Here is a 22,952-nt window from a genome sequence, read left to right as displayed (position 1 = left end):
TTGGTGCTACTCCGTCCATATCTTCATTTATTGTGTTGTTTTTGCTGTTGTGCCATATCAGCTTGCATCTTGCTGCTCCATGCCTGCTATATGCACTGGGCTTGTTGTTTTGCCAACATTTCATTCTGCATCTCAAAAAGTTTCCTTACTCTCGACTCACATTAAATGTATATTCCACTTGGACTAGGACGTTTTGTTAGAGTCGTGGAATACATGTATGAAATACATCGATTAGCATACGTAGATAACCCATAATGCAGACATACACAGGCTTCCGCGCCAATAATAAACGGCAGCTCAGGATTCAGACTGCCGCGCAGAAACAACTTCTAAATGAAACGGCTCTTCTTAATTCACCCAGTTCCCAGTTCACTCACAATCTTCAGATGCACGATAGTTTGCGACTATTACATTAAACGTTAATCTTTGCTGACCTATATCTTTTGCATGACTAAGACTATAATGTAGTTTAAGAGATTTTGCATCAGAACATTTTCAAATCGGAAAATCGGCCACGAACAAAAAAAGGCTGGAAACCACTGGTCTATATTTACCATGATCAAGCAGTTAGTAGACTATTACGGAAGTAGACGGTCCGTTACTCCTACCTGAACTCGCATGTTAAATTGACGGCATAAACAAATGTCGTCATCCTCACTGGTATAAGCTCAAGTGTCGCTACCTGGACATGTACTTATTGTTTACTAATAATCCTTTGCACTTTTGAAAACTTCGTTAGCGGTTATCTTCAACAAAGAGCGATTTTAATATAATGTATTGACAAAGGTGTTGAAGATACGCTTCGCTGGTCACACCCGTCGACCACGGCCACATTTTTTGCCAAATTTGAGATTTTTATTAAGAGATACTTCACGTAAATAATCGCTCACAATAGAAATATTGAAAACGTTCATATGCCACATTAGAATCATCTGATGGTAGGGTGGTGTTTTCACTTCAATCGACATTAGGTCCCAAAATAGTTATTCATAGAGGCGAAAACGCCAATGCAAAACCGTTTTATGCAAGTTACTTGGTGTAAAAATGTAGGCCTACAACAGCCGTGAGTTCTGCGCAAGCTTATGATACGACAATCCTCACACCCACAACTCAGATTGCATTCAAAACAGAAATCAATTTAAAACAAATATGTTTTTTTAATTTTTTCTAGCCATCACGTCACGAATCTGTAATTGTGACATCACAGTGGATTTTCATCTACAATTTAGAATAAACATCGGTCGTAAACAGACCAAAAATATCTTTAACCATGACTACATCGTTATGAAGTATTTTTACGGTCGGCGGTTATCATCATCAGAACACCCATTACGTACCAATGATCTATATTCCTGCATGCTATGACTGTTGAACCGACGACGATTTCGAGGGCTCCAGCCACTCCAAATGCTATACATCGAGTGTATTGGGTGAAAATCGTCAGTAGGCTCATACTACATGCTTTTTCGAAAGTATTTACGCATTTATGGCATAATTAAAAAATGCTTAAAAAAATATAACATTTTAGAGATATCATTTTTTTTTAATTTTTTTTTTGAAAACATATAACATTTTTGTAAACAAAGTGTTTTAAAACACCATATTTTTTAAATGCCAATCAATCCACAAATATCGTTTGCCTCGTCGATTTATTTTTATTGGCTAATTAGTCATCGCAGTGATTGATTAAGTCTCGGAATATACGGCAGTTGTCCGGTACACGATAGATTGATCATGTGATGCCACCCGTTCGCCAGCACCGCTTTACTCGAGAAACCGGGATCTCGGCGATGGATAATATATTAGTCACACAAAGAATATAATTCAAACATATGTGATCGCAGGCAGTATAACTTCTGACTCAAAAGGTCCCCGGTCTCCAGAAAGAAAAACTAAAAGTGATCCAAAAATTGAACACAATTCCGGTGTCCGCTTTTACAGTGAAATCTCTTCCAAGCGCATACGCCGGCCCAACGCCGCACCGCGATCCAAACGGAGGTTGTGTAGCCGTTCCCTCGCCAACCTGAGACTGTAGGAGAAGAGGATGACTATTCCTTTCAGGTTCTTCGCTGGATATGGACACTGGACAGTTCACTGATTGGAGCGAATATATTATAATAATAACACCACAACAACTCACAGCCAATACCAGAGGTGGTCAGTAACGAAGTACTTCTACTTTTTCGAAGTACTCAAGTAGTGTTCCTCTACTTCTGGTACTTACTCAAGTAGATCTGATTTTCACTACTTCTACTTCGTAATATTTTGTGAACTACTTACTTACTTTTCGCTATTTTCAGTTTGTCAAGTAGAAGTAGTTCAATCTTCCAATCAGGAAGATAGCCTGAGGAATTTTGGGGCTGTTTTCACGGAGCATCAATATTTAATTTTCGTAAAAGTTTGGTAAAGCCCAGAATTTTCGTCGCGCTTCGCGCGCATTGGATACGGAGTGACAAATATGATTTCATGAAAGTATCGTTGAACAGGCTATAATTTAGGTAGAGGGTTGGCGTGGTTCCGTTCACACCACATTGTCGCCCTCCGCCCATATCAAATAATTCATCACAGTATATATGGCTCATCATAACGTTTGAAACTGATGTTTCGCAATCTAGCATTTACTTGTCATATCGTAATCTAGCATGCCCATGGTGTGTTCAAACCTGGAAAAGTGGACCCTGACTTTTTTAGTTTTAGATCTGCTTTAGCATACCACCTTTGAAACTTTCTGGACTAAAAACATGAAATGCATGGTCTGCTTTTAGAAGTAGTATTTATATTTCGCTTACAATTCCCAGTATCATAAACTTTGAGTTATAATTATTATCAGTTCTTTTGTCTGGATAACATACATGTTGAAGTATAGAAGCAACTGTAGTAATGCCTTTAATTTCTGGAAATAAAGCTACACAATATGGCATTTTTACGGTCCAACATATTTTTTATTAACGTTTACTAATCGCGCAAAGTGTTTACACCTTATCTCATACAATTTCTCCATATTGCTCTTCGACTAAACTATGGGCCTTATAATATGGGGAATAGCGCCATAATAAAACGTGCTGTTCAAGAAAACAGAGGATAAGCATCGCATTTCCATATCACTAGTAACATTTTCATCCCATGATGTGGACGGATACTTATGCTATCGAGAATTGGATACCTGCTGGTATGCATCAATATGAATCAAGCTCGTCACCTATCGCATAGCTCAATTCGCACCTTCTTACAATTCATGTGAACGAATTAGGATTGTTTTCATAACTACTTACTTATACTTGAGTATTTTTAAAGTCAGTCAATTCTACTTCCACTTCAAGTAGTTTTAGGTTGCTTATGGAAGAAGTACTTCTACTCGTACTTGAGTAGATCTTTTCGTCGCTACTTCTACTTCTACTTGAGTAGATTCCTCGACTACTTTGACCACCTCTGGCCAATACACATTACACAATACAACCCACAGCAACTTCGTACCAAGAAGGCCTTTTCCCCTTGCTGCATGCCTGAGTTGTCTAGCCGCGCTAATGTCATAGGTCAGGCGGCCACAGTTGCATATAGTAATACCAACTTGTATCGTCGTTAGAGCCACTATTCTAGCGGCTTATAACTGTATTAAATCGGCCTGTCATCGTCTATTTATCAGTTTTGCTATTTGCGAAAAAATGGAATGAAGCCTATACGATCCGAGATATCGTGTGTAAGACTATTATGTATAGCTTTGAATAAAACATTTCAGTGAAAACAAATATATGGATGTGGAAGTGACGTTCTGACATCATTTGACTGGTCTGGCCCACAAGCCATCAAAAGGTTTGAATCCGGACCGCGACTCAAGTTCAATTTGACACCCTTTGACGTACAACTTTTTTGCGTAACTGCTTCCTTCCTCCTAAAAATGACTATACAGGCAGCTGTCGAACTTGGTCTGTTGTATGGCGGATATATGGTCGGTATGGGTACTGCAGATAAACCTATATACAGACAAGCCAGGCGACTGAAAATCTCTCGATTGGTTTTAAAATATCGGTTCCGCGTACGGTCACCGGTGATTAGTAGTTCATGTCGCAACGTTTGGAATATATACGAAATGTCCTCCAGCCGCGGTCGCCCTAATTTTTCCCAACTTTTGCAATGCCTAATAGACCACTTCAGTGAGACATTGGATACTTAAGGAGACGAATCGACATTTCGAGTGACCATGACCAATGACCATGTCTGTTACCGATCCAAGATGGGCATTATCGTCGTATTATATGTCAAGGGTCGGGAACCAGTTTCATAGGCCTATACAATGTATGTATACATGCATATATATATGGTAGGAAAGTTTGCCATTGAAGATGCATGTGGCGAGGCACATGAATACAGGAATGTCTTGACAGAATTTGTGTTTTTAAAATTGGGATTCTCATTTTTGCAGGAGTGGATTGCCTGAAATTTATAGAGATTGTAAACGACCATACTTGGCAAGAAACGGCAAGTGGCATTTGTGAAGACTTCATGAATGAAAATCTGCGTGAGCCGGATTTCGAAGTTTATCCGCAGATGAAAAGAATTAATGTGGACGACTATTACAAAGGCCGTCATCATGTAGGAAATTCTACAGATGTCAAAACCCATACCGGAGCAAGAAAATGCAGTTTTCGAAATCAGTTGGCACATGAAGTTGGGTTTCACCATCAATGCGGTAACGACGGTAAATCGATCACAATGGAAGAGATAATGGCATCGATATTAAAGACGGATAAATTATCTGCAACTGATGTAGTTGATGTCACTGCTGTCGTCGCATCGGCAGGATCGGGAAAAACTACTCTTACACGTAGGATTGCACGAAAAGCTCTTGAAATTCTTTCTGTGAAAGAAAATAATGAAGGCGTTTCATTCGAAGAACCGAAACTGAAAATGATTCATTACATTGCGTTGAAGGAAATAAAGGAAGAGAATTGCATAAAAGCATCCAATTTTTTATTTGATGGTCTTTTTGAGCATGAGCCTGACGAAAATCAAGCGTTCAAATGGTTAGTCGAACATCAATCTGAAGCAGTTATCATTTTTGACGGGCTTGATCAAGCAAGGTGGGATTTCGAGGAGGATAGCGTCCGAAAAATAAAGCCATATCAGAAAGCAAGTACGTCCACCATCTTGTACAATATCTTAGCTCGGAACATCCTTCGTCACGTAAAAATAATTGTGGCCTCGCGGGAATTCAAAATCTCAGAGTTACCAGCCTTGGCCCGTCCCAAGCACATTATCACAATGACTGGTTTCACACTGGAACACGCTCGTAAACTGTTTACCTATTTAATCAAAGTGAATACTGGAGAGCAGATTTGGAAAACAATAGAAATTATGTCACCGAGACTACTACAGCTGGTATCGGTGCCAATTTTCCTGATTCTTGTAGCAGTTGTGATGGGCGGGGATACAACTAGGCCTCCTCCATCTACAGTGATAGAGCTATACAACAGCATCATCTCAGTGCTTCAGAGTGTGGAAAACATTCGGAATCGCAGGCAAATCTTGTCAATTATCAATAAATTAAAGGCAATGGCGTTCCGTGGCATGAAAGATGGAATAGTCGTATTCGACGAGAATGTTTTGAAGCGATTTGGAGTTTCCGCGTCGGAAGTACAAGACTTGATGACAAAAGTTCCTGGCAATAATGTCCTCAGCCGTCACTTGATGGAAGGCGACTTTACATTTTTCTTCTGTCATCAAAGCATGCAAGAATTTCTGGCAGCTAGTTTTGTTTCGGATATGGAATTCGAAGAATTCTCTCACTTCAATGACATAGATCTACATGAGGAACGATGGTCCATGGTTCGAAGATTTGTCACAGGCATTGTTTACATGAAATCTCCTAGTGACCTTCACAACGGTACGTAATCGGAGTCTTGTAAATATATTTTACCTCAACACCGATGGTTTTTCGAATACATTCGTTTAATGTAAAATGATTTATATCGCATCGTCACAATCAAGTCGGAGATATATTTGAAATATCGTAATTACAATAAATCACAGAATATACGTCATTGGTAGTTTAATGTAATCTTAAGTAATTTCTCAACGCTATGTCACAGCGTTGTTGTATACTAACATTATTACCATAAACTGTCTCTGCTACTCATCACCATGAAAGTTGATATTCAATATAACATGTTTATACTTCACAATCGTTATATTTCAACGCTTCTCGAGAATGCATCATTTTCAGACCCACATCATAATTGTGCAAATTCGATAGTCATACCTTTGCTGTTACATTACGTTGTGATCAATTTAGTGCAGAGGCTGCTATGAACAGCACAGAATCTGTCTTGCAGGTCAAACTTCAGGCACCCCAACACCAGGGCGTGGCTTCATAACGACGAATCCCTTATAGGGACAAAAAAATTGGGAACCAGCAATATAGCCTATCCGACTTCTATGATTCTGTCTTCTTCGCAGGGTTGTAACCAAGTCACAAAGCTCCGAGTCACAAGTCATTCTCATTTTTACGGTTTTGACTCGAGTCAAGTCGAGTCATTTTCAATTCACCACCAAGTCAAGTCCGAGTCCAAGTCATCGAGCAGAGGTTCGAGTCCGAGTCCAAGTCATTGTGTTGACTGCTCAGTTTCCAGTTACAGTCTTGTTGAAGCCACTCTTATAACTCTGTTTGGTGATATCGAATGGTTCGCATTTATAATATACTAATTTTCCTCACTTTTAACAGTTTCTGGTCGCATTTTCAAGTACCAGTACCAATAGACGTAATCCCAATAGATTGGTTACTTTACTGTTCTTCGAAATTACAATGAAATGTCGGTCTTGGCCGGCTGAATCCCGAGTCATATGACTTGGTTCGAGTCATGCTCAATGACTCGAGTCCAAGTCGAGTCAATACACAAATTGACTCGAGTCGAGTCGAGTCATTTCCGCATTTTGAGAAAATGACTCGAGTCAAGTCGAGTCATCAAAAATTCGTGACTCGAGTCTGACTCGAGTCGAGTCTGATACGAGTCGAGTAATGACTCGAGTCATTACAACCCTGCTTCTTCGGACTTCTATCGACCAAACTATGTAATGTGCGTGATCCTGGAAATGTCAATTTTCAGTAACTACATGCCGTTTTCAGTTGATGCGGATAGTTGGAACTATAATTCTCAATTAATTTCGGCACCATATAAGATTTGGTAGACGTCTAAATCTTCAAATGTTCGTGTCTGTAGCGTATACAGCAATATCATATGCTAATTTGTGATAACCGAATTCGGGAGCAGAAATCTGATAAAGTTTTACATGAAGCTGTCATGAGTGGTAACTGGATAAATATAATCAAATATATCGTAGATATCAGCTACGGAGCATGTCTGGCCATAAATAGCAGGGCTGCGGAGTCGGTAAATTTTACCACCGACTCCGGCTCCGACTCCGACTCCACACATTTTCAATATACCGACGCCGACGCCGACTCCGACTCCTGAGTTTATAAACGTAACGACTCCGACTCGGACCCCGATTCCTAGGTCTTTAAACGTACCGACTCCTATTCCGACTCCAGCATTATTACCAATTTACTTCGAAAATTATATGCCACATTGTCGGTTGAATGACTATCATACAACCATTAAACACACGCAAACATATGATTAATGGTGGCATGCTAAATTGTTTCATTGTGGCACAGCTCGAATTATCCACTATGCAATTCACATGAAAGAAAGATTTGCTAAATATCCTTCCTTTTCCAAGTTTTTATAACATGGACTCTCTAATATCCTGAAATGCATGAATCATTCAAATATGGCAAATATCCAATCCTGTACAATAAAAATGTAGATAAAAATCCAAGTGTAGCTCTTGTGTATGAGTCAGCAACTAATAAAGAGATTGAACTTACTAATTTTGCCATTGCACACTATACTGATTACAAGCACACACACTCTTACTACTAATATACATTGGTCATAAATGGAATTTAGTTAAATAGTCAAAGACCATAGCCTATATCTAGTCTACATGTACTGAATCAATTATTCAAGGATTGGGACTTGCAGTCTCTCTTGATCATTTGTTCGATCCAAACAGCTAAGCTACACTATAAATATCTTTTATTTTGTCAAGTGGGAAGCATCGTTTGGTCATATTTACATCATTTTTACAATTTTACAAAACCAGCCGATGCATTTGCTATGTCACAGTTTCATGGTATAATTCCAAAAATTGCATCAATTTTGACTGCATCGCAAAAACGCATATTGCGAATTTCTTCCCCTGTGCAACTGAGTTGTAATTTGCAACTAATGTCTGATTTTATGTATATATCAGGGGTGGGCAACTTTTTCGGCCGAAGAGACACATGAGATTTACGAACAATTGCGCGGGCAACTGGAATATTGATAGCCTTTTTTTTTAGTCGTCCGATAGGAGCGAACCGAATTAGGTAACATTGCAAACAAGACTTATATTAATACGCTATAAAATTGATAACAATATGTCATGCAACTGTGCAGTGCGCAACCAGGCCCTGGTCGCGCCAAGCGCGAAATTTTTTCGCAAGATAATGACTGAATTATATGAATGAATATGCTGCTAACATACATTGGGCGTCGCATCTGCATACCACTGAGCTCATTCGGCAAGAACAGGATTATTCGACGTTTAGACATAGCAAAATCGACGGTATCAGTGAACATGCCTCTATCATTTTGTGCAAATGTTTTGTCGACGATCTCGCTGTTGGACGACACGTTATCTCCTAATTGCGAATATAGTTAGACTCAATTCTGTGAATAATATGTATTTCTAATTTTCAGAAGGGGGCTCAAATACTGAATGCAAGAAATCTAGTGACAATGAATCATGCGAAGTACCGAGGAAAATTTCAAGTCAAACAAATCTGCTATGAAATATTTTACTTTATGGTCATATACGCAGATCTGGGATAAATGTGGCTGGCCCCTGGATAGTGGATACGTCAATGCGTCAGAACTGTTGTTTTAGTCATCATCAAATTTCGCGGTCATGCTAATCAAATTTTGGTTGGCCTTGCAATTTTACCTGATGTCATAAATAATTTCGAGAATTACCTCGCAGGCCACACCTAACCTTCTCGTGTGCCAAATTAGGCCTGCGTGCCACGGGCTGGCCGCACCTGATCTGTATGGTTATTAATGACAGTGATTGGTGGTACATAAAAATTCTATTGAAAATTCGTTGAAAGCAAATGTTTTCATGATGAAGAAGTTGGAGTCGGAGTCAGAGTCGAAGTCAGGGTCATTCTCACAAACTCCGACTCCGACTCCAGTCAGTATTTTCCCCACGGCTCCGACTCCGACTCCGACTCCAGCTATTATAGTTTTCACGACTCCGAGTCCGACTCCATCAAGCGAAAATTACCCAGACTCCGACTCCGACTCCACCGACTCCACAGCCCTGATAAATAGTGAGCAGATATCGAGTTGGGAGCTAGTAAATGAACATATTCCATTAAATTACGAAATCCCCGACTGGGAAATTCAGCCCCCACCCGGTTGACAACCACTGCTATAATTATTATCATTTCACTCGTCGTGGTTGACAAAATACATAGTGTCAGTCTTCTTAAAATACTTCATACAACGGCATGAATATGACTACATTTCTTGTTGCCCGACAGTGTCAGATCAGACAAAGAAACGGCAACTTCTCGCTCAATCAATTCGTTCGCAACTCGACGAGAAAAATAAATGGGAGGACAGATGGAATGACAGATTCATTCGCATGGAATTGTATACAGCCATATATGAATCAGACGACGGAGATCTGATAGAAGATCTTTCTGTAATCAATGTATCTGGTATTTCATTGAGTCGTGATGAAGCTCATATCGTTGGATCGCTTGCAGCAAGGAATGAAAGTCTCGACTCTTTGAAATTAGCGGGATGTGAGATCAACGAAGAGCTTCTGCTGATTATTGCACGGTGTCTGAAGGTTCGAATAAAGGTGCGTATGCCCAAAATCCCGCACCTTCGTAGGAAAACTACAAAAAGGAGTATTCTGAATTGATTAAATTCGTGTCCGTCGCATTTTGCGATGTAATGCCTTCTCAATTATACAGTTGGATCCTATAAACCCTTACGAGGTAGGGCCATATTTTGCAGAATTGACCTTCACTTTTCAAATTCTCACTGTGACCACACCAAGACTTGAATCCGGGCCATTCCAGTTTAAAAGTGGGCGGAGTATAGCCCTCTACCGATTCCACCCTTGATCGACACCCCATGACATGTCTAGGGTAATTTGATAAGTTTACATAAACAAACTTTCTCCCCCAAAAAATCTCTCTGTCTCTCAATTTTCAAGGCTGACCCTCGGGATGGCGTCAGAGACAGAAATATGATGCTTCAGTGCGTAGCCACTGCTGCCTGGTTTCAAACAAGCCGTCAACCACGGTTGTAAACCGCGCGGTTCGTCAGATCACAAAAATGGAAAATAGGCTACATATAAAATGTACAAATGGGCGTGGTCAGTAAGTGGTCATCAAGGTCAAGTTCATTATCAAGACGCAATCGGCCCCTGCCGTCCGGTTTATGGCATAAAACAACGCGATATGCTTTCTTATGTCATATCCAATCATTTGCAGGCATAGTAAACCTGAATATGACTCGTATGCCGTCTGAATTTGCACTTGAACTTGACCTAGATCTTGAAAATCACTGAAGCATGACCAAAATTAACAAATCCCCCTCAGAAGACTCTCCAGAACACGCTTTGATGTTTGAAACGGTGAAAATTTACACAGAATACCGTACATGTCGACTTCTGATATTCTGGCAGATTTTCCGTCAATATTTCCCACTCGGAAAATATCTGGAAATTTTAGGTGATAACCAAATTTTCATTATTTTTTATTTTTACGAACACAAATTTTTGAGTAAGGTACCAAATACATCGGAAAAGTCTCAGCTTTTCAAAACACGCAGCACTTGTCATATCATATATGATACACCCACCTCGTATGGGTAAAATCGTCGCGGGAGGAACTTCAGATTGTTCTGCAACTTTCATTGGCCAAGCATTCATATTCACTAAGTTAACAGCGGAATAGCTTTCCAGACACGTTTCAGACCGCACGTCAGCAGATTATTCGTCACCAATGCCAAACCAGATTTAGTATTCGTAATAGCTGTAAGAACATCATAGATAACAATATATAGCTTGATCAAAGTTAGCACTAAAAGAACCACGACACCTCTTCACAAATTACTTATAAGCACAGCAGACAATCCACACTGGACACTGGACATATCCAATACCAGTCTCGAAGGCTCTTGGGTTTTTAATCCTTGTCTCATGCAGCCTACTTACTGTAATATGGTTGACACTTGGCAGTATGGTTACCATCTTACCATATGCCCGCCTCTAGGAGGATTTGTCCTACTTTTTCAGGAAATCAAAATGTCCTCCGAGAACGCTTAAATTTCCTCCTTTTAGGGAATACGTCCTTCTTTATTGCTTTGAGAGCCAGGATAATGGACAGGCAGAACTAAAAAACGCCATAAATGACGCAAAATCTGCAATGCGAATATTCCGGCGGGTCTTTAGGGAGTAGGACTGGGAAAACGACCTTTTTATAGTCATCACAACATCATTTCCCGTGAATTTCCCTAGAATTGGCAGTTTTCTGGTCCGGTAACTTGACTTTTGTCATTTGGTAAAACCAGGGCTTTGGAGCCGGAGCCGGAGCTGAAGTCGGAGCTCTGAATAAAATTCAAGAGGAGCCGGATCCGGAGCTGGAGCCGGTTCTGTGAACAGTAGCTCCGGCTCCGATATATTTCATAAAATGCTTTGTTATTACTGATGGCTAATTTCACTTAATTTTACGATGATCGTTCAAAAAAAATAAGAATTGTTGCCTCGGCACCACCTATTCTAACTACCCAGTAACCCTGTTTATACACAGGCGTCAAACCTGGGTAGGCTGTATTTGCCGCCCTTATTCCGTAATTACTGTATTATAGGCAGGGCTTTGGAGCCGGAGCCGGAGCCCCGGAGCCTTGCATTTTTACCGGAGCTGGAGCCGGAGCCGGATCTCTATATCAAATTCAGCCGGAGCCGGAGCTGGAGCTAGTTATTTCAGGGGTAGCTCCGGCTCCGACGTATTTCAGATGATGCTAATTATACATGCAACAACCATATCTGCAGAGTTCACATAATTAAAAATCAGGCCTTCGCGAAATTTAGAATCTTTTCCTCTTTGGCGCTACCTTATCCGACTAACCATGTTCCTGGGGATTTAACAGCAGAGCAGTCATATGTTCAATGTTCAATTTTCATACATGAATGCCGAACCTCGGTATTCTAGATATGCCTGTGAATTCGGCATACCCGCAATTTCTTCATCAGCACGACCTTGTTGGTCAATTGTACGGTTCGAAAATAATGATCACTATGTATTACGGGAAATGCGAGAGAGGATAAAAACGTGATTCCGTTGCACTTGTCGATATGACGAGCACGAGCCGAGAAATTCCATCTCATTGTTGCTCTGAATCGAATGAGCAAATACTCGTTCTTTCGTGATAGTTCGTTAATCGGGCCGCGAAATTGGACAGTGTTAGTGAATGAGTATGCAATTATGCATGCAAATTGGAATTCCTTGCTGCGCATGATCGTCATTCACACCCGTGCAAGGATTTTCTATCGTGAATCGGGTATGGCAGAAGAGTAGCTCAAAACGACGTTACACTCAGCGAACTATTGTTGCGGTGCGAGCGACTCGATGCGATGTCAGGACCCCAGGGTATTCATGTCGGAGACACATTACTGATTTGATACGCGATTTCCAATTCGTAATCATCTGTTTCGTAAATTCATTCTTGATGTCTGCTTGATACCCTAGTATTCGCGGATTATCGCTCACTGTGACTAGTAAATGTGCAATGTGCATGTGCATACTGCATACTGCATAGTTTAATTCGTAATGGACATGGCGCAATGTGCATGGCACAGTGTTTAATACGATTATTCGATTCGTTTCAATGGGAAAATAATAAATTCCGATAAACTTGATCGACACCGGATGGACTGGTAACGACTGCACCTATATATCAAACGTCAAACCATTGGCCATTTGGTACAAATCGAATTTTTAATTGATCAGGTCGTGATCTCCGCCCATATTGCTCTTACTACAGTAACAGTTGAATAATAATCGCCTATTTAAAGATTGAATTGAGCTGTATCGTTTAATGTTAACGAGTACAGTGCCAGTGTTAAAACGCCGCATCAGAATTTTCATACCGTACACAGCAATGGCATGGAGTAAAGTGCGTTCTCGTGCAACTATGATGTTATCGACAATTGACAAGCATTCATTATGACGTCACAAGCCGACACCTATGTCTTCGTTGCTGCATCCGATGTTACTGACGGCTGGCAGACTCTAGATTACTATAGATAACTAACCTACGGGTAAATTAGTAATCTATATAGACCAGGGGTGGCCAACCTTTTCGGCTAAAGCGCCACATGAACTTGACGAACGCGTGCGCTGCCCACTAGGCGCGCCAGGCGCGTAAAATTTTCAAAGTTAATGTTATTTTTACTTAGGTATATTGCGGGTCGACTGTATACCGCCCGCTGGGCTCAATTTGTAAGGACAGGACTATTCGGCATCTGGACATATCGATATCGAAGATTTCCGCTAATATACGACAATCATTTTGTGCCTAAATTTCATCGTCGACGATTTTTCTGCGAGCGCAAACGCGAAAAGACTTTCTCTCGTAATTGCGAATATAGTTAGACTCACTCGACTAAATCAGGCGTTTTTTCATTTTCAGGAGGGTTAGGCTACAAAGCAAGAAATCGTGTGACAATTGAACACGCGAAGCGTGAAGAAAAATTTTACTACTCTTCTAGATTATTGTAAATGTACGACGATTTACTTGAAATGTGACTGGACCCTGGATCTGCCAAAGTGCCAATGCGTCAGAACAGATATTTTAGTCATCAACATCCCAAGTGTCGCGGCCAGACTAATCATATATTTGGTTGGCCTTGCAAGTTCACAATCTGAGCAATTCAATTTCGATAAACAGGATTTCGATAATATAATGGGAAATTAGCTCGCGGACTACTCAAAACCCGCCCCAGATCGCTATTATAGTCCGCATAGCCTACAATTGCCGCGATTCGAGCTAGTCAATGCGGTGTCCGAACCCTACCCTGTAGTGCGGAGCGGATTGACAAATTCTCCGGTCCGACTCCGATACGGCTGTTCAATTCTCTGGTCCGGCTCCAATCCGGCTCCGGCCAAAAATGAAAAAGTCCGGCCAGAAATCCGGCCCCACACGGTACGGGGGTTCCGTGAATTGAAAAATATGCCTCGTTTATGTTCGCCCTGGCTTGGCGGTTACTTGCGTGTGGTTGGTTGGTAATTATCTAGTTATAAAAGTCATGCTTATCCATAAAGATTCTGGCCGTATCAAAAAAAGTAGTGATCCGGCTCCGATCCGGTCCGGCCAAAATTGTAAAAATCTGGCCGGATATCCAATCCGGCTCCGGTCCATGCTCCGCACTACAGCCCTGGTGTTGAATATAAGAGTGCAATTAGTGATGCGCGCTTTCCAATTTCTAGTAATCAATTTTGTGCATTAATTCTTGTCTGCTTGTTACACTCCTATTCTTGTTAATTGTCACTTGCGTGCTTGCAGTATTAATTATTGGTTACTGACTTGTACATTGCACGACGTTGAATTAAGTGCTCAAATATTGATGCACCACCAGATAGTCAGTGGCACTGTGAGAATATTCGATTCGTTTGAAGGTAAACCTTCTGTACTGCACTATACTTGATCGGCGACGGACGGACTGGTAACGAGCCCACAAATATCTAATTTGAAGCCATTTGGTATATTTGGTAAAAAGTGGATTTCTGCTGATAAGGTTGCGACATGCGCTCATTTCTGCAGTTACACCTGAACGAATCGCACCATTTCAAGGCTGAATTGGACTGTATGGCTTGATATTAACGAGCGTAGTAACGGTATTAAAACTTCACGTCACTGTTTTAATGCTGTATCATGTGTACAATGTACATGCAATGGCATGAAGTAAATTGCGTTCTCGGATATGACGTCATCGAGAGATGGCACGAAGTAATTATTACGTCACAGGACTTTGTATACCTTCAAAATATGACGGTTCCTTGCGACGGCTACAACCGAAACATAGTTGCCGGAGCCGGAGCTGGATCCGGAGCAGTGGTATCAATGAGCTCCGGAGCTTGGAGCCGGAGCTAATTCATCATAGAAGAGAGCTCCGGAGCCGGAGCTGGAGCAGTTTGAAATTTACGACTGCTCCAAAGCCCTGGTTAAAACCCTAGTAAACAGCTACTATATGGCTTATACATCAAGTCTAAGAGTCTTGAAATTCGTTGCGTTTACAACTCTCGGCCACTGGTAGTAAAATCCGTGGATCTGATATGCGATAGGTATGTGATACGAAACGGTATGAACAGATTCGCCGCTGTCGTCAAGTGATCGCGATGGGTCTAATAGCGTTCGCAATCAATCGAAAAGTGCTCCACCGTCTCACGGATATCGCGCGTCTCGCATGAACATGTCTCCTGACATCCAATTCTGTGCAGGTGTCCATCCGACTGTTTGCAGTCTTATCAGTATTGATGAGATTACTCACGAAGATATCTGGCAGGCTGTCACGCTTGTTTGCGAAGCGAATATTTCGAGATATTGGGAATTGTCATCTGACTCCTTGAATTCATTACTCCATATTTCCTGGCAGTTTAATCTGCGATTAGCGATCGCAGTTTCTTGATCGACTATGAGATATTTTCGACATCGTGAACAGTATGTATGCATTCTTTGCTAGCTTATCCGCATGCTTTGTTAGGCCTACTCCTCTGTATCCGGGAAGCCATATAAGATGCATAGTTATGCTGCGCTGCGATATATTGCTGAAAGAAACAATAATGTCAGTAATCAAAGCATTGTCATTATGTCGATTGGCTATGACCGGTATAGAAATAAGACTGTGTAAAAAAGTAGCTATTTCGTGTTCTGATCAAAATATGTTATTGGCCCATAAAAAACTCTTTGGTATCTCGAGCGTGATCATCATCGCAGTGAATAGAGAAATTTGGTGTGGGAGAGCGACGGTGTAAAAGTAGCCTACTTATCCTTCTGAACAAAGAATCTTGCACCACAACTGTGGTCGTTTTTAGAGCCGTCAGTATAAATCCGTCCATGTTTATTATGTTTTGCATTAATGTCGTTCGTATGCGCTGAACATGTGCATCTTAAACCCTCTTGATAATCACAGTCTTAATCCCACAAATACTTGTATCAGATACCGCAAGAATACCGATTCCGGCCATCATGAAAATTCACAAATGAATGGCACTAATATTATTAAATAAGATGCTAATCACCCTCCAAATAAAATTTCATCGGATATGCATATTCTATCACAGTGGTTCCAACCGAGGGTCTGCGAAGCATATTTCGTGGGTCCGCGAAACCTCTAAACTTGCAAAATGGTTGATAACCTAATGTGTATTTTTTGGAAATTAGAGAAATCACGAGGCAGTTTCAATTCATAACTGATAAATCTCCAGGACTCGCATAAACAGAATGGCCGTTTGGGATGAAATATTCTACTGTGGAAACTCATTTTAATTGTCATTAGCCTACTAATACGAACATATTTCTTTTTAGTGATGTTTTGTTTGGGTTTTGAGCAATTTATTTTTGCAAAAATTCATATTCTCTTATGATATATATACCCGCTATTCCAGAATAACTTCAAGATGAGTTGCTAGATAGAAATGACGAGGAAGGAAGTTATTTGTTCATTTTCTCAATTTTGATGAATTTTGACATATGTTGCGATAATACCCAAAGTTGCCGTCGGAAGCGGTAGGCCTACGTCTTACTATATTCGTCACGTAATTCCACGTCATTCTTTGCGGAAATAGATTTTCGGCACTCATTCATTCATGTCACATCAACGGCGTTTATTTTCAAGACACGACCGCGTATTTCAGGAAATGCAGCTACAGAATTTGAAATAATGAAGGTCTTCCCAATTTCTACATAAATAGTATGATGTTAATTTCGAGAAAACTCATTTTTGTTGCTGTTTATCACTAGCATTGGTATTTGCACACAGACAGATGACGGTTGCACGATAAATTGGGTTAAATTTGAAATAAACGCGGGGGTCCGTGATGGTGTAAAATGGGTCCGCAAAGACAAAAAGGTTGAGGACCACTGTCCTAAGGAGCCATTGGCCCCGAAAACTGCCTTCTGATATCAAGAACAAGGCCTATGTCATATATCGCTATGTAAAGTTAGGGTTACCATACGCCCACTTCTAAGAAGATTTGTCCTCTATTTTGACTTTTTTGAAAGTGTCCTCGGAGGACGCCCAAATGTCCTCTATTTTGAGAATTTGTCCTCTTTTTTGAATATTTTGGTCAAATATAGGGTAGAATTCGGCTGAAATATAGGAAATCAGTACTCAGTAACGTTGTGATGGGTATTTCGATCGTTGGACCTTTTCTTTAATCAACCAACGGAAAATTTCGTTGAAAGCCGGTAATTCAGGATTTGAGCCGGAAAAATGGCCTTTTTTTGGTTAACCGACCATTAAGTCGGGAAAAATTTACTATTTATTCAAGATTTTCCTCCGGTATTGCAAGTCTGAAAAAGTTTGAAAAAATGTCCTCTTTCCAGATTTCCAAAATATGGTAACGCTATGTAAAGTAAGCTAAATGTATCATCCTTTAAGAGGCATGTAAATGAATTCTTGAGTGAATTTGTGTCTCGACGCCGATTTTTCGTTTATGACTTACTTTCACGCACATGTAATATTGTAGAAAAAATATGTCGATTATTCCAGGTGAAGAATGTGAATTTACGTTACAACAATTTATCAGCAGCAGTGCTTCGTTCACTCCTTGGACATCATCGGATTGAATCTCTTTCAGGAAAATTAGATTGGAAAGTGAGTTCAATTTTATGATGCGTTGTGTACTTACAAGTAGTAATGACACAATTTGGGTTGATGATGCGGTTGAAGAACAATATAACTGCTCAATGTTTCACTTCCGCCATCAAGTAGGCCTATTTCAGCGAATGTTGCATATCCGTCTTCCTATATTGCACATGTCCAGGAATCTAATCACTGTATCTGCGATATCAAGTCGCTAGATTTGGTCGGTAATCGATGCGATGCGATCTGAAGCTTTTTATCTGATGAACATTCAGATTGCTTTGCTGTCTATCGATGGATATGATTTTGAATTGAGAAACGAAGAAGATGTCATCAATATAAGTGGCAACTTTGTTGAAGGGGATTTCAACATAACGGTTTGTTAGCATGGATATTTTTATACAATAGCCATTCGATGCTAATGATTAAAATCGCCTATACATATTCCCATAGTTGATTATTCCGTCCATTCTTAACATTTCAAAAATTCACTACAAGAACAGGCCATTATTCCTATTTCTAAAAATTATTTTCTACGTATTATTTTCCACGACCCACAATTTGAACGAAAAATGGAACGACAAGTTCTAACTATGATATGACATTTCTATGCTCCATATTCTAACGAAACTACTTAGTCCATGCCTTACACAATCTTCCTGGCAGCTATGGTAGACCACTGATGTTTAACCTTGACTAACCTGACGAGCTCTTACTGTTATGTGCAAGCCGTTAGGAAAACAACCAATTTCACAGAGCTCAGGTCCGTTCAGTTTATAGATGCGGTGCTTCACATTGGAGGCATCAACGTCATAATAATTGCTGAATTGCGCTAGGATCGGCATTTTCTTTCAAAGGACGGGTTTCGATTTCGAGCCCCCCTACTCCCAAGTGTATTGCACTGCACACGACGTACCAGCACCACAGTTCGAATATTCGAATATTGATCGTGTATGATTCTCTGTAGCCAACGATCACCACAAGGGCGTGTAATCACGAATCACAATAGTCGGCTATGTGTCTTGATCGCTTAATCAAAAAAATTTTCTTCGCGCTATGCGCGCTTCATTGCGACTTGATTTTTAGGTTTTAACGTAGTAGTAACCTTTGCAATTTGAGCCCCACAGTACCGATACGAACCCAAAAGGGAAATGATGCGCCCCATAAAGAAATGCCTACTTGAAATCGTGAGCTCCCCACGAAAGAAATTTGTTTCTGGTACGATTGGGCTATTCCAAAAAATTTCCATTATACAGACAATCCTGATGGGAGGTCATGAAATAACAGCATGCAACGTAACGATTGATAACAATCGACCCACCCGAAAATGCATAATCATTTTTAACTTGCCCTAAATGTTCGAAGAAAGGCTAGAAAGCGGATCCCAGTAACTTGACTACTCGAGATTTCGGTGTGTATGCCACAGTAAGCAGATATGAATAAATAGATTAGTCCGGAGTTCATCGGAAATCGACATGGACACTGGACAGTTTAACATGGGTCTTTGGCGTTCAATTAGTTCAATACTACTATGCACTGGAAGGAAGCCTTAGGCTACATAAGTATTCGAAGTGCGGCCGTGAACAGCAAACAGGTTGACCACCCCTGTAGTGATGCAAATGGTTTGCTACGCCGAAATTTGAAACCATTACTAGCAGCAAATATCACAATAACCCAGAACCGCTTTCTGGACGAGCGCATTGTGGAACTAGCAAAATCAGAACTTTAAGGATTGATAATGAAATGGAAATTCCTGATCTGTCACATTGGAATGACTTATACTCGCGTCCCAGTAAAATATTTTAGGGCATTGTGAATTGAACCTCATCGCTAATTTGTAATCGAAACTAATAACAGCTGTGCATTTCTAGTTCCTCTATTCATGTATTCGCTGAGTAGCGAATATAGTGATTATGCCGCGATGATGTGTTTGTTGTCGGGAGATTGTGACGCATCCAAAGACATTTGCTTTTCACAGGAATCCACTCTGGCATTTGAAACCGTTCCTTACCTCGCAGTAGTGATATTTTATGGTGGACTTTTCAATGCAAAGCTTATCAAATTGAATGAACAACAACATTTATATGCGAAGCAGAATGATATGTGGGAGATATCGAAGCGGAAATTGGAAAAAGTCAGTTACCCATATTTTGTTTCCAACATTTGTAATTTCAGGTTTGTTTTCATCTTAAACATTGAATCATGGTTCACGGATTCCACAAATATATTTTTTGAAAACTGGAATTAGGTAGAGGCCTACACCAAGAAACTATTGCCGGAGCTGATTTCAAGCAGTACTACCAGAATATATACACATCTGCTAAGCAGTCCTGGGATCAAGTCACTACCTTCGAGTCACGAGTCATCTCGAGTCATTGCACATTTTGACTCGAGTCAAGTCAAGTCAATCGATTTTCGAAGGTGACTCGAGTCAAGTCAAGTCACTCGTTTTTTGGAGGTGACTCGAGTCAAGTCAAGTCAAGTCGAGTCACGAGTCAAGTCATAATTCAAGTCAAATTGAATTTTCGAAGTATCAGTGACGATTCAAAGTCATTACATTTTGCTAGCTGTGTGAAAGACAGAATAATTGGCCATTTATTTTGAATCAAATAACTAATATAGGGTTACCATATTTCTGTGACACAAATTCCGGACACTCTTTAGCGCCCACTAGAGGATTTCGAAATGAGTTATGACGTCACACTAGCAAAGCTTCGCTCATAGACCAGATGTGGTCACGATCCGGTTCAGGAGTATGTGGCTGTGTAACCGGGACCGAAACCACATTTTCAGTCCCTTCCCACCCAAATGAACAATGATTTTGAGCCCAGCATAGGGTATTCGATGCAACTTCGGGGGGAGGGGGGCTTGCTATATGAATCTGGTTTCTATATGCATCTGGTGGTTAAATTTTTTGAATGAATTCGGTCAATAATATTGGTTGTTCCATATATTACTATATAGTTACTACTCTCCGCCCACATGATCAGAGTTAGCGGTAGAGCTGGCGGAGGATGATGAGTTCGATAATACAGGGAGCGTAATCGTACATCATTACGTCATGTTCACGTCCCACCGATAAGATTGTTTATCAGCCTTATGCTGGTGCGCACCACGGAGTGTTATAAACACCCCACATCCAGTGGTTTCCAACCTTTCATGGTAGCGACTGTATCTCCAATTTGAAAATGTTCCGTGGCCTGGATCAAAATTTGACGAGCTGATTACTAAAAGAAGTCAGCACCTTTTGCCCAGGCTTACTCACGGGCTATTTTGGAAGCTGATTACGGTCAACATATTCGCGAACCCCATAATGAAGGCAAACGACCGCCAAGTTTGGAACCACTATATATCATTGATTAAAACATTTAAACGGCCTTAACGATCTCTAGGAATATACCGTTCTCCCAAAATTGCGATTACAATTAGGCTTATTCCAATAAATGAAGGTTGTTTCTATTTATATTTTATTGCACTTTTTTGTGAGGGTGGTAGTCCCCATATTAAAATCAATAGGTGTGACAGTAAATCGCGCGCAGCGCGAAGAAAAATATCATGCATCAGCATAAATATTCCCAAAAGTAAAGTTTTCATGTTAATTTACGAAAAAATTATGAGCCCACGTCAAATCTTCAAAATTCCGGACATTTGGCATATTTTAGAAATTCCTCCCGGACGCTAGTTTGAACAGTGAAATTCCGGACATGTCCGGAAAATTCCGGACGTATGGCAACCCTAAACTAATATAAACTTAAATATGCCTGCAAGAAGGCGTTGTATCGCTCACGGACACGTAGAACTGCAAATAAAATACATGAGTTACTGTATAGCAACATGCAACAGTCTGTTATTAGCAGCCAATAGGCTCGAAGCCTCGAGAAGTTTACCAAATTGATATGGTACAATACACTACCCATCCGTGAGGAAACAAACGCACGAACTGTATTCGCTCGATTTAAATCATACTAGAGGGTTGGTAAAGGGGATCACTGGGCCATCTAAGAAATAGAGATACGTTGTTATGAGGTTAATCTATTGCTACTCCTACTAACAACGTAAGCTGTGATCATTACGTTTGTGGTCAATTTATTTGTGGTGTAACAACAGAGGATCAGTGAAACGTACAATCAGTGAATGACTCGTTACTCTCGCAAGTGACACAGCAGGCGTATCGCGCACAATACTCAAAATTCTGTGATTCAATCGATACCGTTTACTTGATGACTCGAAATTGACTCGTAAATTTTGCTCCGAGTCACGAGTCAATTCGCATTTTTGAAGCACCGAGTCAAGTCAAGTCAAGTCATTTTTGCAAAGTGACTCGAGTCAAGTCAAGTCATACGAAAAAGTTGACTCGAGTCTGACTCGAGTCATCCCAACACTGCTGCTAAGTATAACTAAACCGCGTATTATGGAAACCATATTGTGGAAACCACTAATTTCGAATAGCAGGACACTGTAGCCGAATTCCCCCCGCAACAGAGTGCTCCGATACCTCTTGCTGCGTCTGATGTAACGTTGAAGAAACAGCGGAGCATGTACTCACCGAGTGTGCGATGTGCGCTACTAAGGGGTCGCGTTTGGTGATTGCCGTTCTCATATTCAGACCATCCTTTACCATGTAGTTTGCAGATTATATTATCTAACGTTTACATATGATCTCTGCCTTGGTAATCTGTAAAGAGGTCAAAACCAAAGCATCAAAGGGTTCTAATTCAGTGGCACTCAAAGTGGGCGATAATGCCCCTGGGAAAGACTTGAGGGACATAGACAGAGGACGTACGAATGAGGCGTTATGTGAGCGAAGATTTTACTGAATTTACGTTTTGGTTCCATGCTCAGTTGAATTTATAATCGAAGAATGATGGTAGAAACGCGGCTCTGTGCGAGACTCATTCCAGAAGGCGAAAGGCGATAAGGCGATCTATTTGTGCACCGCATGACCTCTATATTAACACAACAATCTA

At 40.6% G+C, this 22,952-nt stretch overlaps 2 protein-coding genes across 17 annotated transcripts in view; both read left to right on the top strand.

Annotated features, from left to right (window-relative positions):
- LOC145457889 (uncharacterized) overlaps positions 1-22,952 on the top strand; it is a 444,934-nt gene that overhangs the window by 293,810 nt on the left and 128,172 nt on the right. The gene's annotated exons all lie outside the window — the stretch shown is intronic.
- Positions 1-22,952, top strand: part of LOC145457948 (uncharacterized) — a 41,903-nt gene that overhangs the window by 9,248 nt on the left and 9,703 nt on the right. For all 14 annotated transcript variants that reach the window (XR_013921047.1, XR_013921046.1, XR_013921029.1 and 11 more), the window contains exons 3-7: positions 4,421-5,881; positions 9,644-9,969; positions 17,893-17,997; positions 18,261-18,362; positions 19,964-20,119. Coding sequence is in view for 8 of the 14 variants with exons in the window: in XM_080336288.1 (XP_080192414.1) it covers positions 4,421-5,881; positions 9,644-9,969; positions 17,893-17,997; positions 18,261-18,362; positions 19,964-20,119 (2,150 nt within the window). In the remaining 6 variants the exon portion in view is untranslated. The remainder of the gene's footprint in view (positions 1-4,420; positions 5,882-9,643; positions 9,970-17,892; positions 17,998-18,260; positions 18,363-19,963; positions 20,120-22,952) is intronic.

The sequence above is a fragment of the Botryllus schlosseri genome, chromosome 2 (assembly GCF_051294905.1).
Source record: "Botryllus schlosseri isolate E-star chromosome 2, Bs_hap1, whole genome shotgun sequence".
Taxonomy (NCBI): Eukaryota; Metazoa; Chordata; class Ascidiacea; order Stolidobranchia; family Styelidae; genus Botryllus; species Botryllus schlosseri.
Note: the sequence above shows the minus strand (reverse complement) of the source record. Positions and strands in the feature narration are given on the sequence as shown.